Source organism: Mixophyes fleayi, chromosome 5 (assembly GCF_038048845.1).
Source record: "Mixophyes fleayi isolate aMixFle1 chromosome 5, aMixFle1.hap1, whole genome shotgun sequence".
Lineage (NCBI taxonomy): Eukaryota > Metazoa > Chordata > Amphibia > Anura > Limnodynastidae > Mixophyes > Mixophyes fleayi.
The window spans coordinates 82,132,709-82,149,675 of NC_134406.1; the positions used below are offsets into that span (position 1 = coordinate 82,132,709).

Below are 16,967 nucleotides of genomic sequence, written 5' to 3' on the forward strand. Positions count from 1 at the left end.
ATAACTTATTTGGTTTTTTTTTACTTTTGTGTCTATATGGGCTCTTCATTCAGTGAACTTTGGATATAGTGGATTATTGATAATTACATCAGACATTGTTTTGTTAAAATTATTATCAGGCCAGATGAAGCGTGCGTCATAGTAGGCTTGTGCATAGGAGGGACATAGCCTGAAATGTGACCCTTTCCCTGCACAGATCATGTCAAAATTGTTTTTCACAGCATAGTAAAAAAATGAGCTAAGACAATGAGAAATATTAGCAAATGAGAGTCTTTCTTCTGAGGGAATATTTTAATTGTTTTTTTGCTCTGCGAATAGGGCTACATAAAGTGTAGTGTAAAAGGACTGGTCTACAAATGGGGAAGGGCTTAATGCTTGTGTGCCTACAGTCTTCAATGAACTGAAACTTCATGTCATTTGAGGCTAGATGATCGTTGGATCTATCATACCCCCTTTCTCACCCCCAGAAACAGAATTACAAGAGAATTTATAAGACAAATAAATATATTTGTAAAGTTCAATTTTCACAGATATTTATCTATTCATTGTAGATCTGTAAATTGGAGAGATCTGCATCATATTTTGTTTTAAACTAGATTGTGCAGATTTTCACTCTTCTGCTATCTCTGATTAATACTAACCTTGTTAAACAATGACATTTTTTAAATTCTACATTTTTACTTTTGTCTGATTACTTTCATCACTGTGATGAAATGGAATGGCAACATGCTGAGAAATATTTTACTTTTCACTTTGCTTTAATGTCCTTTCAGTTGCAGATTTATGTTTCTGTACTCATTTATTTTTTGCATCTTTTTTCAGGATTTTGTTACAAAGATAGTACGGCTGCTGGAAAGCCCTTCAACAGCATTACGAGCCAAAGCTTTCCTGGTCATTTTGCAAGTTTTAATTAACAATAAAGAGATGCTGCTTCTATGCTGCCAAACCAGGTAAATCTAATTTAATTTAAAAAATGTACATTTTGTTTTTTCCATTATCAAAGTGAGCAGCAATAATTTCAAATTATATAGAAGGAGAAAAAGATTAAATTTGTGACACTAAAACTTACATCTTAAAACCCATATCTCTGTATTTGAAAATTATTGTTCTTGTTTTAGAGAACCTATTTATCATAGTTTATTTTTTTTTCCTTTTTATATAATTATCTATTTTGGATGGTCAAAATAAACCCCACGCATTAATACAATATAACAGTAGTGGATGTAGACTGTTTTACAATAAAGTCATATATGGGAAGACATGACAAGAATGATAAAAAGTGAAACGAACAAGAACAACTTATTTAAAAAAACATAAGAATATGATAGATGTGTGCAGGGCTGCCAAGAGGAATTCAGGGCCCCGGTACAACAAATTCATGGGGCCCCCTTATAGTCGAGCATGCAATTTTTTTTCTCGAGGGTGTGGTCATGCATTTGGGGGCGTGGCTAACATCAAAATCACTAGGCTCTGAATTTGCAGGAGCGTCACATATGTCCAAGCACTCCTGACTTTCAGGACATCTAGCACCACAGTGTAGTATACAAAGAATGCAGTGTGTACACAGAGTTCAGTCTTGGCCTGCATCTTACATTGGGCACAACACTCAGCAAAAATTGGTATTGTCCCTACTAGAATCACAACATTTCACACACTGTGCTGCTCTCTCCTACCTGTTCTTCTCACTTTCTACACCTGTGGCTGCTGGTTTCTTTAGTTGCGGCTTGTCCGGATCCTGGAATGTTGAAGGACCTATTTGTAAAAAAAAATGGCTTTATTCAGAAAATTACAGTCAGCCCCGGCGTTAAATCAATAGCACCCACGATTAATAATTAGGCCTTCCTCCAGCCCCAACATTAAAATAATAGTATTCACATTTAATGAATAAACCTATTCCCTTCCTGCAAGCAGCAATACCTATTTCCCACAATCATCACTGCCATTAAATAACTCATAGTTACATTTAATAAATAGACCTCATTCTCCCTAAACTCACCCCCATATTCAATAGCCCCCAAACCACCCCATCTTAAATTAATAGTCCCCACTATTAAATTGCCCCACCATCACCCTACAAACAAAAATAGCGCCCATTAATTAGCCACCACCTACCTCAAACACACTACATTGCAACAAGCCCCCTGTGCCATCACACACACAATACTGTGCCCCTTCATCACAACTACACTGTGCCCCCTTATGCTCACACTGCGCCCTCCGTGCTGCTTTCCCCCCTTCTTTTTCACTCTGTGCCTCTCCCCCTGTTTTTTTTTTACTCTCAGCCTCTCTGTCCCTTTTTTTTTACTCTGTGCCTCTCCCCTTTTTTTTTTACTCTGTGCTTCTCTCCCCTTTTTTTTAAACCGTGCTTCTCTCCCCTTTTTTTTTTGCTCTCCCCTGTTTTTTTTACTCCCTCTTCTTTATAGCACTGTCCCTTTCTGTTTCCCTCCCCTTGCCTCTCCGTTTCTTAACTTACCTTTTGTTAGCTTCTTTCTTTTCTTCTCTTCTGTCTTCTCTTCTTTCTTCTGGCTTTGTCCTGGCTGCGGCGCTCCTCACTGACTGACGGGCGTGACTTGATGACGTCACACCCGGCAGTCAGTGTGAGTGGAGCAGAGAGGAGCGGAGGGACGCGGCGCCGCGATCACGTGAGTATGATTTTTTTTTTGTTCCAGCTCCCCCCAACAATGAGGGACAGACCCCCCCCCCCCCTCGCCGCGAAAAAAATAATAAAAAAAAATCACAAAATAGAATTTATTTTTTAAAAAAAAAATAAAAAAAAATGAAAAATTAGCAGCGAGGGCCCGGCCTGGGCCCCCTGGCAAACCTGGGCCCGTGTAAAATGTACCCTCCCCCCCTCTCGGCGGCCCTGGATGTGTGGCAGGGAATAAAGGAGGAGGTTACAGGATGAGTAGAAGGAGTACAGTTTCCTTATCCTACATTAAAGAGAAAAGGAAGTGCCTATCATTATTGGGTATACAGGAGGGCGTGACTCTTGGCTCAGGGGAATAACTGTTTAATAGATTGTAAATTTGCAGTACTAGGATGGTATAATGTAAAGTAAACTTACATGGAAATGTTTATTTATGATGCATGAAAGTGAAAAATATTGTTAGATTTTCTTTCCACTGCAGATTTTTTAAAAGGTAAAGGTTAATTATAATTAGGCGGTGTACTAAATAGAATAATATGCTTATCAAATTCCCAAACCATCGTTTTTACTTGTTTAGCACCAGGGCCTGATTAAGGGTTCTGACCACCCTAGGCTAATACTACCGTAGCTCCCCCTTCCCACTCAAATCATTAAAGATAAAATATGAATTCAGGAGTATTAGCCAGCAAAAAATTTAGACACTCTTACCTGTTCTTTCTTGCTTATTCTTGCAGCTTTGGCAGTTTTGTTGTAGTTTAGCTGTTTTCTGGAAAGTTGGGGTTCTGTTTTGAAAATGTGCAAATATTACAAACCCTCAATGATTAGGCTCTTTAGCGAACATCCTCATGAACACCACACAATACAGAGAACATGCCCCCCCCCCCCCCCCCAGTAGACATTTCCTCAACCACCAGTGGCCAATTCATGACTTCCCTGGCAATTTCACCACTTCCCAAGTTATTTCATCACCTACTTCCCCAGCCAATTCATCATCCACCTTAGCTTCCCCCACATACCTTACACTTGTCAATTTATAGCATTAGTGAAAAGGATGTATGCATAAATGTCTCTAAACCCCAAGTGGCTAATTTATGACCCTCTTCCCCCCCAGCCATTAGATCCCTTATCACACTGTCCCCTCAGTACGCTGTGCCCTTTATCACAGTGTCCCCCTCCATCATACTCTGTCCCTCAGTACATTGTCCCCCTTGCAGCACACACTCTGTCCCCCCTTGCAACACACTATGCCCCGCATAAACACAAAACTTTACTTAGTCTCAAACACACTAAACTCCTAGGTGCTAAGGTTTTAAATAAACACAGTGAGATTCTAATACTATGTTATAATCTTCAAATAGTAGCTCCCCAATAAGGAGGAAACGCCACCTCCTCCTAAATCCAAAGCAATACAATAAACAATTAGGGTTGACAAAAATCTATAGATCTAAAAGTAAAATAAATAATATAATCCTTCTATCAAATATAACCTGAACACCGAACTCCTGATTGCACAAATATAAGTAAAAATGTATTAAAATCACATATACTCATAACCTTAAAAGAGTAAAAACCATAGAACATACAAAAAAATCAATTACACACCTGGAGACCTCATATGTAACCATAGAAAACCTACCTGATACACAATATTGTAATATAGAAATGCACATTTGGAATGTATAAAAGTATACAATTGTTGTAGTATTCACTAGAGGATATATTCCTTAGATACAATAGATGTAGTGTTAAGAGTTAATACATATCCCAACAAGGCAGTTAGAGCTGATAAGGAATCAGAATGAGTGGACAGCTCCTCTGAAATCACAGTGTTATATAGGAGTAATAAATCCTCTGTGTAGATCTGAGAAAAACACAGGAATGTAGAGTGTGCTCAGATAGCATATGTGTAATGATTCAGACTGACAGATATTGGTGTGCCTCTATCTGTTTGGTGCAGTTCTTTACATGCAGAAATATACAGTCTCAGATTACATTAGGTGAGTGTGTTAACCCACTGTTCCACTATATCTTGTCCTTCCTTGATGTGAGCTGGTAGAAGGGGGATCAACCCTACAGTGTAGTAGAGAGCTGATCAGGGAGCTCTTATCCCCTTGATGAAACTTGCACAGCCCAAAGTCATTAACATACCCACAACCATCTCAAGCGGAAGTGAAAAAGGTGGGTGCCAGCGTGAGAAATTCTTCCAGTCTACAGCGCACAGATATGTGAAAGAGGTATACACAGAATTATCTCCGATCCTGAGTATAGTATGATGTTGGTCTTGTGGGGACTCAATCTTACAAACTGTCGCGTTTCTTCATTACCAGATGACTTTTTTAAAACTTTACTTACCTGGCTTCCGTCAGCAGTCAGTTCCTGCAGCTTCTCACTGACACCGTCGGGACATGAGGATGGCATCATTCCCGACAGCCAGTGAGGAGGGGAAGAGTGGGAAGGAGGAAGGGGAGGGAGCAGCAACGGCATTGTCGCCACAAGTGGCAGCTCGGGGGCGCATATTCAATAATAAAAAAAAAATTGTAAAAATAAATCTTAAATACTATTGGTTGACCTAGCACATTCTACCCGATTACCACCTCTCTACATAGATCACACAAAACTTACATTCATTCTTATGCTTCAATATTTTTCTTATACGTAATCAACTTTAAAACTCAAAAGCCAGTGTTGCTGTGTGACTAGATCAAATAGCCCCACTAAGCAGTATTCCCATTGAAAACTGGCTGTACCACTAAGCAATATGTGACACTTTCCCTCATGTATCAAACCCCTCTTTTTTATTATAGATTGTAAACCTGAGAGCAGCGTTATATCTGTTCATACCCAGTCTTGTCTTATTGCTGTAATTGTTCCCAATTATAGAGGGCTAATGAGTGTACTGGAACTATATAAGTAAATGCTAATAATAATAATAACATGTCAGTTATGTTTACTGTCACTTCACTGACAATACTCCCTACATAAATCCACAAGCAAGGCATGCTATATTTGGCATGGAAGTTAGAGAAGCACCATCCTATGTACTTCTTGCTCTGCACTGTAGTCTCAGACAGCACCCTTCACCCATTTGAGGCAATGCTGGAGCCTGAGTGGTCCAGATCCTGAGTGACCTGTACTGCCTTCGAAATCCTTGCAGAGGACATAGGAACTGCAGGTAGTGTAGCAAATTTGTTGGTTCCTTCTTGGTTGTCATACATGACATGGCAACCTTTCTTGATCAACATCTACTGCTACTGTGGCTAATCTAGCCTAATCATTGAAACTAGTGCCAGTTGATATGTTATAACAACTAATAGAAACATAGCCGTTCGTTAAATTTAAAGTATTGCCCAGCATTTCATGTAGCCAAATAAGGACTGTAAAATAGCATAAATCGATTTTTGCTTTCATTACAATGTGAATGTGCCTCAGCTGTCAATACAACTGCAATTAACACAAAACCAGACTAACAATACCAATCTAGAAACACCACAGCTAAATTGTGACTAATACATAAGATTGGTATTAATACATTGAATGTAACAGTCACTTTTAGAAACTATAAGAGGCTAAAGAGCCATGTTAGAGCTTCAATGTAGAGAGAGAATAGAAATGGATTGACAGTGTGTCACACGAAAGAAATAGGATGATGCCTACTTGCTGAGATTGATAAGGCTGAGTCTGGAGGCACGGAGTCTAATACACCCCTGGTCTTACCAAGGGAACCCCGCACGGAGGTTTGGAATTAGCCGCAAGGGGCACACAGGTGGCGGTTCTCAAGAACAGCTTCCAGTGAAGTAGTGGTAAATATTACTAGGAAATGCAGAACCAAAGGGAGATTCCAACTAATAGTCACTGGGAATTACAACGTCCGGAGCCAATACAGCAAGCAGGGTCAGTACACAGCCGTCTAGAATGCTGGAGCACAGGAAAGACCCTAAGGGTTCCAGAGCCTTCATTATAGATGGGGGAACTGCAGCTAATTACCGGTGGCGCTGAGGTCACCAGCTGCCACCAGGTTCAGAATCCATCACAACGCGCATGCGCACTGGAACCAGCAGTCTGTCCGGAAGTATCGTGTATGGTTGCCGGGTGAACAGATGCAGGGTGATGAGAGGCAGGCGGCCATCCCGAAGCAGATGCGGAGGGACAGCGCCTGACAGAATGGTCTGTTTGGAAGCACAATTCAGATTATTTTGAAAACAATTCTAGTAGCTGAATCTACCATTTGCTGAAATAATGACTTAAATGTACACGTCATCTACATGCAGTGGAGGCAACCGTTTTATATTTGGCACTAAGTTCATAATGCTGCAGATCATGAGTTCACAAGGAATCTGTGGCATCACTGAAGCATGAAGTGCTTCCCAGTGCTTGTTCCTAGTTAATTCATACATTCTGAAAATGGATGTTTCCACTGTGTTCATGTAGATATGGTATAATCTGCCTGGCTAAATTCAGGGATCAACTAGGACTTTAAACTTTAGAAAGGCACATTTTAATATGCTAAAGGAATCTGTAAAGTGCATAGACTGGGATAAAGTTTTTGAAGGAAAAAATACGGAAAAATGTGAGCTGTCTTTAAATTGTTGTTGGAAACATACATGTATAAGTTCATTCCTATGGGTAATAAATGTAAAATAATTAAGTCTAAACCAATGTGGTTAAATAAAAATGGAAGGGAAGAAATGCAGAGGAAGAAGCGTGCTTTTAAATTGTTTAAGTCTGAAGGGTCTGAGAAGTCCTTCCGCAGGTACAAGGAATGTAATAAGACATGCAAAAAAAAAAGGAACGTAGATTGGCTAAATTAGAAAATGAAAAACAAGTTGTAAAAGAAAATAAGACAAAACCCAAAAATGCCATATAATTGGCAAAAGGATTAAAAAAGATAATATAGGACCCCTTAGAAGTGAGATGGGTGAACTGATAAATAATACTAAGGAAAAAGCAGGGGTTTTATACACTTTCTTTTCTTCAGTATTTACTAGAGAGGAACAAATGGTAGGACTAAAACGGAAATGAAACCATACACTTAATTAATACTTGAGTGACAAAAGAAGAAGTCCAGTCCAAAGGCGATTGAAGAATGTTAAAATAAATAAAGCTCCAGGTTCAGATGGCATACACCCAAGAGTTCTTATGGAGCTAAACTCAGAAATAGCTATTCTTCATTTTCATAGATTCAATCTTATCAGGCTCAGTACCAAGTGATTGGCAAATAGCAGATGTGGTGCCGTAGTTTAAAAAGGGGAGGAGATCAAAACCGGGGAATTATAGACCTGTAAACCTGACATCAATAGTGTGGAATGTATATTAAGGGATAGTATTCAGGATTACTTGGTGCGCAATAAGATTATTAGTGGGAATCAGCATGGATTTGTGAGGGATAGGTCATGTCAAACTAATCTAATTCGTTTCTATGAGGAAGTTAGTGGGAACTTAGACCAGGGCAGCACAGTAGATGTGGTCTACTTAGATTTTGCAAAGGCCTTTGATACAGTGCCACACAAGAGGTTGGTTTGCAAAATAAGGGAACTGGGTCTAGGAAGCAACATTTGTACTTGGATCGAAAACTGGTTAAAGAATAGGCAACATAGTTGTGATAAATGGAACATTTTCTAATTGGTCAAAAGTTTTAAGTGGAGTACCTCAAGGTTCCGTGTTGGGACCACTCCTTTTTAATATATTATTATTATTATTATTATTATTATTATTATTAATTTTTATTTATAGGGCACCACAAAGAATCCTTAGCGCCGTACAAGGACAAACAATGGCACAGTACAAGGTGAAACAGCACAGTACAAGTAACAGTAAGCACTATAACTCTGGGGGCTCAGTCACAGCAAGAAAGAGAAGGAGGGGAAAAGTGAGTACATGCAGGTAACTATGGCCCAAGAGGGTGGGCACGGATGACAGGTAAAGAGTCACTGCGGGGAGCGGAGAGAAGCGAGAGGAGACAGAGGGCAGAGGGTAAGAGAGGAGGTGAACTGAGTAGCTGGAGAGCGAAGTTAAAAGTGATGGAAACAGGAGGTAGGAGAGCCCTGCTCAAAGGAGCGAACAATCTAAAGGGAGGGGAAGACAGACAGACACATGCATGAGACGGGAGAGACGGAGTCGAGGAAGGGGGAGAACGGAAGAAGGGATGAGAAAGAGAGGAAGCCGACCAGTGGGAGTTTAGGCATGAGACTGGAAGGCTTTTAGGAAAAGGTGGGTTTTTAATGTTCGTTTGAAAGAGGACAGATTAGGGGAAGTTCTGATGGAGTGGGGGAGCTTGTTCCAATGGAGGGGAGCGGCGCGGGAGAAGTCTTGAATGCGTGCGTGAGAGGAGGTAATCAGGGGGGAAGAGAGGCGACGATCGTTGGACGATCGCAGAGGGCGGGAGGGAGTGCGAATAGAGATAAGGTTAGAGATGTAGGGAGCAGTGGAGTTGGCGAGGGCCTTGTAAGTGAGAGTGAGGAGCTTGAAAAGGATTCTGTAGGGGAAGGGGAGCCAGTGAAGGGCTTGGTAGAGTGGGGAGACAGAGGTGGAACGGCGAGAGAGAAAAATAAGTCTAGCAGCTGCGTTAAGTACAGATCTAAGAGGAGCGAGATGAGAGAGGGGGAGGCCGATAAGGAGAAGGTTGCAGTAGTCCAAGCTGGAGATAATCAGAGAGTGGACGAGAGATTTGGTGGCATCCTGGGAGAGGAAGGGCCGAATGCGGGCAATGTTGCGAAGCTGGAAACGGCAGGATTTGGCGAGAGAGTGAATGTGAGGGGCAAAGGAGAGAGAGGAGTCGAGGATGACACCTAGGCAGCGGAGTTGGGGAACAGAGGAGATAGAGGAGTCGTCAACAGTGATAGAGAGGTCAGAGGGGAAGGAGGTACGAGAGGGAGGAAAGACAATGAGTTCAGTTTTAGCAAGATTGAGTTTAAGAAATCTAGAGGACATCCAGGAGGAGATGGCAGAGAGGCATGCGGATACCCTGGAGAGAAGGGAGGGAGAGAGATCAGGAGAAGAAAGGTAGAGTTGGGTGTCATCAGCATAAAGGTGGTACTTGAGGCCGAAGGAGCTGATGAGTGCACCCAGAGAAGAGGTGTATAGTGAGAATAGTAAGGGTCCAAGGACAGAGCCCTGAGGGACCCCGACTGGAAGGGAGGAAGAGGGGGAGAGAGACTCAGAGGTGGAAACAGAGAAGGAACGGTCAGCAAGGTAAGAGTTGAACCAGGAGAGGACAGTACCGGAGAGGCCAATGGACTGGAGGGTGTGAAGCAGGAGGGGGTGGTCAACGGTGTCAAAGGCCGCTGAGGGGTCGAGGAGAATCAGGAGGGAGTAGTGGTCCATGGCTTTAGCCGAGAGGAGATCATTCGTAACTTGAGCCAGGTCAGTTTCAGTGGAATGGAGGGGGCGGAAGCCTGATTGGAGAGGGTCAAGGAGGGAGTGTTCAGAGAGGTAGGTGGAGAGACGGTTGCAGACAAGTCTCTCCAGTATTTTGGAGGCAAAGGGGAGAAGGGAAATGGGGCGGTAATTAGAGAGTGAGGTGGGGTCAAGGTTGGGTTTCTTGAGAATGGGTGAGACGAGAGCATGTTTAAAGGCAGAGGGGAAGATGCCGGTAGAGAGGGACAGGTTAAAGAGGTGAGCGAGGTGGGAGCAGGTGCCGGCGGAGAGGGAGCGAAGAAGGTGAGAGGGGATGGGGTCCTGGGGGCAGGTAGAAGGGGGGGAAGAAGAAATGAGAGAGTGGACTTCCTCTCCCGAGGTAGGGCGGAAGGAGAGAAGGAGTTGGTGGCTGGGGGGAGAGGGGGGGAGAGTGGAGGGTGGAGGATGGGCGAGAGGGGGGGAGGCGGAAAGGTTGGTGGAGGAAGAGATTTCAAGTCTGATGGCCGCAATTTTAGGGGAGAAAAAGGAGAAGTCAGTGGCAGAGAGGGAGGGGGGAGACAGGAGAGTGTTAAAGGTGGCGAAGAGGTGGCGGGGGTTGAAGGACTGGGAGGAGATGAGGGATTTAAAGAAGGATTGCTTAGCGAGCGAGAGGGCAGAGCTGTAGGAGGAGAGGATAAACTTGAAGTGGAGGAAATTAGCTAGGGAGCGAGATTTTCTCTATTGGTGTTCGGCAGTGCAAGAGCATTTTTGGAGGAAGCGAGTAAGTTTGGAATGCCAGGGTTGGGGATTGGAGCAGCGAAGGTGGATAGGCTGTGCAGGAGCGACCGCATCAAGGGCGGAGGAGAGGGTTTGGTTATAGAGGGAGACTGCCTGATTGGGGCAGGACAGGGTGGAAAGGGGAGAGAGGAGAGGACAGCATAGTAGGATCAAGGGTGTCGAGATCGCGTCTGGACCGGGTAGATTTGGGTGGGGGGAGGGCTGCAGGAGTAGAGGAGAGAGAGAATGAGAGGAGATGGTGGTCCGAGAGTGGAAAGGGGGAAATAGAGAAGTCGGACAGACTGCAACGGTGGGAGAAGACAAGGTCAAGGGAGTGACCAAGGCAGTGGGTAGAAGAGGAGGTCCATTGGGAGAGGCCAAGGGAGGAAGAAAGGGCAAGGAGTTTGACAGAAGCAGGGTCGGTTGGGTTGTCAATAGGGATATTGAAGTCGCCAAGGATAATGGAGGGGATGTCAGAAGAGAGGGGATGTGGGAGCCAGGCAGCAAAGTTGTCAAGGAAAAGGGAGGAGGGGCCAGGGGGACGGTATATGACAGAGACGCGGAGATGGATGGGGTAGAAGAGACGGATAGAGTGGACTTCAAAAGAGGAGAAGGAGAGGGAGGGTTCAGGAGGAATGAGTCTGAAAGTACAGGTGGAGGATAGGAGAATGCCTACTCCACCGCCTGGGCGGTGTCGGACGCCGTCCCTGCGCCTCCTCCTCGAGCAGGGACGGACGTCTGTCTCCAGAGCGCCCCCTTGCCAAGCAACGGGGACGCCTCTTCCGGCGACGAGGTGCGCAGGCGCGCCCGTCGCCATAGCAACGGGACGCGTCTCTCTAGTTCCTGTCGGCGGTCAGAACAGCTGACCGCCGATTCCCTGCCACCAATGAGGAAGCTTCACTTCCTATTTAAAGCCTGCTCTGACACCATTAGGGTGCCAGAGCAACTGGTTTACTTAGTCTCAGTGTCCCTGTATAGTAACTTCTGGTTTCCTGTGTTTTGACCCGGCTTCCTGACCTCGCTTTCTGATTCTCCATTTGTCCCATCCTAATATTCTGGTTTGACCTCGGCCTGCTGACCATTCTCTGTCTTCTGATTCGGTACCTCATCTGCCCGGTTGGTTCCTGACTCTGCCTGTTTGACTACGCCTTTCTCTATATCTCGCAAGTAGCTACCTGGGAGGGCTGCGACCTGCACGTCGTTGCCGCTAAGTCCAAACTTCCTTGCGGGGGTCCCTGGTGAACACCAGCGGCGTGTTAGACTCCGCGCCTCCTGGTGTAGTAGTGCCAATACTTGCAGGTACTAAGGTCACGTCTGTGACAGTTTGCTCTGGCCATGTCAACCGACTCATCTAATGAACCCTCTGCACGTGACCTTCTACTCCACTTGGCTCATAGGGTGGAGAAGCAAGAAGCAGAGCAGGCACAGTTACTTCACTGTATCCAAGGAGTCGCAACTCGTCTTGAGACCCTCCAGGTCTCCATGGCTTCTGCTCAAAATGTTCCCGTGACTACCGTGGTAGTCGCCGCCACCTCCTCCTCTCCTGCAGTGGTTTCCTCTACAGCCCTGAGACTCTCTCCACCGGACAAGTTTGATGGCGAGCCTAAAAGATGCAGAGGATTCCTTAATCAGTGTCTGATCCACTTCGAGTGTAGTCCTGCATCTTTTCCCTCTGAACGCATTAAGGTGGCGTTTATTATGTCCTTATTATCCGGACAGGCCCTTGCTTGGGCCTCCCCCCTGTGGGAGCGAGATGACCCTATGCTGTCCAACGTCACCACCTTCATTGAAACCTTCCGCAAGGTTTTTGATGAGCCCGGACGCATCTCCTCGGCTGCCTCCAGTCTCCTGAACCTCCGCCAGGGATCCCTGACCGTCGGGCAGTATGCTATACAATTCCGCACACTGTCCTCTGAGCTCAGTTGGAATAACGAAGCCTTGGTAGCAACCTTTTGGCAAGGACTCTCAGACCGAGTTAAGGATGAGTTAACTTCCCGTGAGCTTCCCGCTGATTTGGATTCCCTGATTTCTTTATGCAATCGCATTGATCTACGTTTCCGTGAGCGGACTCTGGAACGTGCCACTTCCAGACGGTCCTCTACTCGCCTTGCTCCCATGTTTCAAAACCCGGTCCTTCCTGAAGAACCGATGCAAATCGGCCGTTCCCGGCTGTCCGCCGAGGAACGTCAACGTCGCTTCAAGCAAAACTTATGTTGGTATGACCAGGATCTCCACAATACAATCTCATCTTGTACCAAGAGACCGGGAAACGCCCCCTCCTAATCGGTGGAAGGGAGGCCGATTTAGGAGTTGGAATTATTACTCCCTACACCATTGCTAGTAACGACTGCCTCATGCCCATCTCCTTGCATACCTCTGTCGGCCCCTTTGAGACCTTAGCCTTTGTGGATTCCGGCTCTGCCGGAAATTTCATCTCTGCCACTCTGGCATCGCAACTCCAATTAACTACTATCAAATTGCCTCAGCCGTTATTCCTCACCGCGGTAGATGGGAATCGGATCTCCAACGGGTCTGTTTCTCACGCCTGCGCCCCAGTTCGGCTGACGGTAGGGGTGCTACATTCTGAAGTCATCGAGTTCCTGGTTCTTCCTCGTTCTGTCAACACCGTCATTCTAGGATTACCTTGGCTCAAGCTTCATTCACCCCAATTGGATTGGAATCGTGCGATGGTCACTTCTTGGGGCCCACAATGTTTTAAGTCCTGTTTGTCTGGTCTAAAACCCAGCCAGACCTCTCTTCCTTGTCTTCTGATATCTCCACACGTTGAACTGCCACTTCCATATATTGCTTATCAGGATATGTTTTGCAAAGCTGCGGCCGAGGTCCTGCCCCCCCATCGGCCCTGGGACTGCTCCATCGAATTACTACCTGATAAACCTCTTCCTAAGGGCAGAATCTATCCCCTATCTCTCCCTGAGAATACTGCCATGACCACCTATATTTCTGAGAATCTTCAACGTGGCTTTATCAGGAAATCTTCCTCTCCCGCGGGCGCGGGATTTTTCTTCGTCAAGAAGAAAGACGGTTCCCTACGGCCGTGTATTGACTACCGGCGATTGAACGCCATCACTATAAAGAACAGATACCCGTTACCTCTCATCTCTGAGCTCTTTGATAGAATCGCAGGATCCAAGGTCTTTACTAAGCTAGACCTACGGGGGGCGTATAACCTCATTCGTATACGCTCAGGAGACGAGTGGAAGACTGCATTCTGCACTAAAGAAGGCCACTTCGAATACCTGGTCATGCCCTTCGGGTTGTGCAATGCCCCCGCTGTTTTCCAATCTTTTATTAATGAGATTTTCCAAGACCTTCTCTACATCTCCGTAGTAGCTTATCTGGATAACATCTTAATCTTTTCTTCAGACTTGACCAGCCATCGTGTTCATGTAAGTGAGGTCCTGTCTCGTCTACGAGCCAATAAGTTGTATTGTAAGCTGGAGAAATGTGTATTTGAGAAGCCACAGATTCCCTTCCTGGGCTACATCGTGTCAGGCTCCGGTCTACAGATGGATCCACTCAAGCTATCTGCCATCCTCAAATGGCCTAGACCTATGGGTCTGAAAGCTACCCAGAGATTCATTGGCTTCGCCAACTATTACCGGCAGTTCATTCCACGGTTTTCTTCTATCATCGCACCAATTACCGCTCTGACTAAGAAAACTGCTAATCCTCATGTTTGGCTCACGGAGGCCATCGACGCCTTCGAAGCACTCAAGAAAGCCTTTTCTTCCGCCTCTGTACTTGTTCAACCGGATCAAGATAAACCATTCCTGGTAGAAGTGGACGCATCTGCAGTAGGAGTCGAGGCAGTTCTTTCACAAGAATCCATTTCAGGGGGACTGCTGCCATGTGGGTTCTTTTCGAGGAGATTCACTTCCTCTGAATCTAACTACGGTATAGGGGATAAAGAGTTATTGGCGGTGAAGTCTGCGCTCGAAGAATGGCGCCATCTTCTAGAAGGGGCACGTCATCCTGTTACGGTATTCACCGACCACAAGAACCTCATCTATCTCCGGGATGCTCGGTGTCTCAACCCCCGGCAAGCCAGATGGTCCTCATTCTTCGCCCGCTTTAATCTCATTCTTACTTATCGTGCTGGTTATCTCAATTCCAAAGCTGATGCCCTCTCCCGCTCTTTCGATGTCTCCGATTCTTCACCCACTACTGTACCCCCACCGGTGTTTGAACCCTCCTGTATTGTAGCCATCACCCGTACTCCTCCTGTGGGCTGTTCCTTTCTAGCACCACATCTACGCTTAAAGGCGTTACGTTGGGCTCATGCCTCTAGATTTGTCGGTCATGCTGGTACTGAGAAGACTCTCTCGCTGTTATCATGACACTACTGGTGGCCAACGGCCCGTACGGATGTCCAAGAGTTTGTAGCCTCATGCTCTGTTTGTGCCCAGAACAAAGTGCCTAGACAATCCCCCGCTGGATTGTTACAACCTCTTCCGATTCCTGATCGCCCATGGTCCAGCATCTCGATGGATTTTATTACTGATTTGCCACCCAGCAGCGGCTTTGACACCATTTGGGTCACAGTAGACCGGTTCTCTAAAATGGCTCATTTCGTTCCTCTAAAAGGCCTTCCATCTGCATCCAAATTGGCACAAGTCTTCATCAAAGAAATCTTTCGTCTCCACGGGTGCCCTCTGGAAATAATATCTGACCGAGGTGTCCAGTTCGTGTCTCGCTTCTGGAGAGCCTTCTGCAAAGATATAGGTATTACCCTCAAGTTCTCCTCTGGATATCATCCCCAGACGAACGGCCAGACGGAGCGAGTAAACCAAGACCTGGAGGCGTTCCTTCGTTGTTTCTCATCTCTTAACCAATCTAATTGGAGTCTTCTGCTACCTTGGGCCGAGTTCACACACAACAATCATGTCCATTGTTCTTCGGGGTTTTCGCCCTTCTTCACTGTGTATGGGACGCATCCTACCCTCCCCACGTTCTCTTCCACCCCCTCCACGGTTCCTGCCGCCCATGCCATGACTCAAGATATGGCTAAGTTATGGGCTACCACCAAAGAGAACCTCCTGAAATCCGGACGGCATTATAAATCTTCTGCCGATCAGCATAGAAGAGTTTTGCCAGCTCTCCAAGTGGGGGACAAAGTGTGGCTGTCCACCAGGAATCTAAAATTACGGGTTCCTTCCATGAAACTGGCACCTCGTTTCATTGGCCCTTTCCCAGTAACTCAAGTAATTAATCCAGTTACGGTTCGACTCCAACTTCCTCCACAGATGAAGATTCATAACACCTTCCATATTTCCCTCCTCAAACCGCTGGTCCTAAACAAATTTGTTCATACCTCCACTGTCCCTCAGGCCATTTCCACTACTACGGGCAATGAATATGAGATTAGCCAAATTCTTGCTGAACGCAAAGTTCGAGGTCGGTTCCAATACCTAGTACACTGGAAAGGCTTCGGCCTAGAGGAGAGATCTTGGGTCTTTAAAGAAGATTTGCATGCCCCTAGGCTACTGGCAGACTTCCTGAAACATCGTTCTGTACCCAGTGATTCCCCCAATTGTAAGGAGAGGGGTACTGTCAGACGCCGTCCCTGCGCCTCCTCCTCGAGCAGGGACGGACGTCTGTCTCCAGAGCGCCCCGTTGCCAAGCAACGGGGACGCCTCTTCCGGCGACGAGGTGCGCAGGCGCGCCCGTCGCCATAGCAACGGGACGCGTCTCTCTAGTTCCTGTCGGCGGTCAGAACAGCTGACCGCCGATTCCCTGCCACCAATGAGGAAGCTTCACTTCCTATTTAAAGCCTGCTCTGACACCATTAGGGTGCCAGAGCAACTGGTTTACTTAGTCTCAGTGTCCCTGTATAGTAACTTCTGGTTTCCTGTGTTTTGACCTGGTTTCCTGACCTCGCTTTTGGATTCTCCATTTGTCCCATCCTGATATTCTGGTTTGACCTCGGCCTGCTGACCATTCTCTGTCTTCTGATTCGGTACCTCATCTGCCCGGTTGGTTCCTGACTCTGCCTGTTTGACTACGCCTTTCTCTATATCTCGCAAGTAGCTACCTGGGAGGGCCGCGACCTGCACGTCGTTGCCGCTAAGTCCAAACTTCCTTGCGGGGGTCCCTGGTGAACACCAGCGGCGTGTTAGACTCCGCGCCTCCTGGTGTAGTAGTGCCAATACTTGCAGGTACTAAGGTCACGTCTGTGACAGGCGGTCTC

The 16,967-nt window shown here is 45.9% G+C and overlaps 1 protein-coding gene across 5 annotated transcripts in view; it reads left to right on the top strand.

Annotated features, from left to right (window-relative positions):
* Positions 1 to 16,967, top strand: part of ULK4 (unc-51 like kinase 4) — a 572,842-nt gene that overhangs the window by 174,223 nt on the left and 381,652 nt on the right. For all 5 annotated transcript variants that reach the window (XM_075212480.1, XM_075212479.1, XM_075212478.1 and 2 more), the window contains one exon: positions 823 to 950. In XM_075212480.1, the coding sequence (XP_075068581.1) occupies positions 823 to 950 (128 nt within the window). The remainder of the gene's footprint in view (positions 1 to 822; positions 951 to 16,967) is intronic.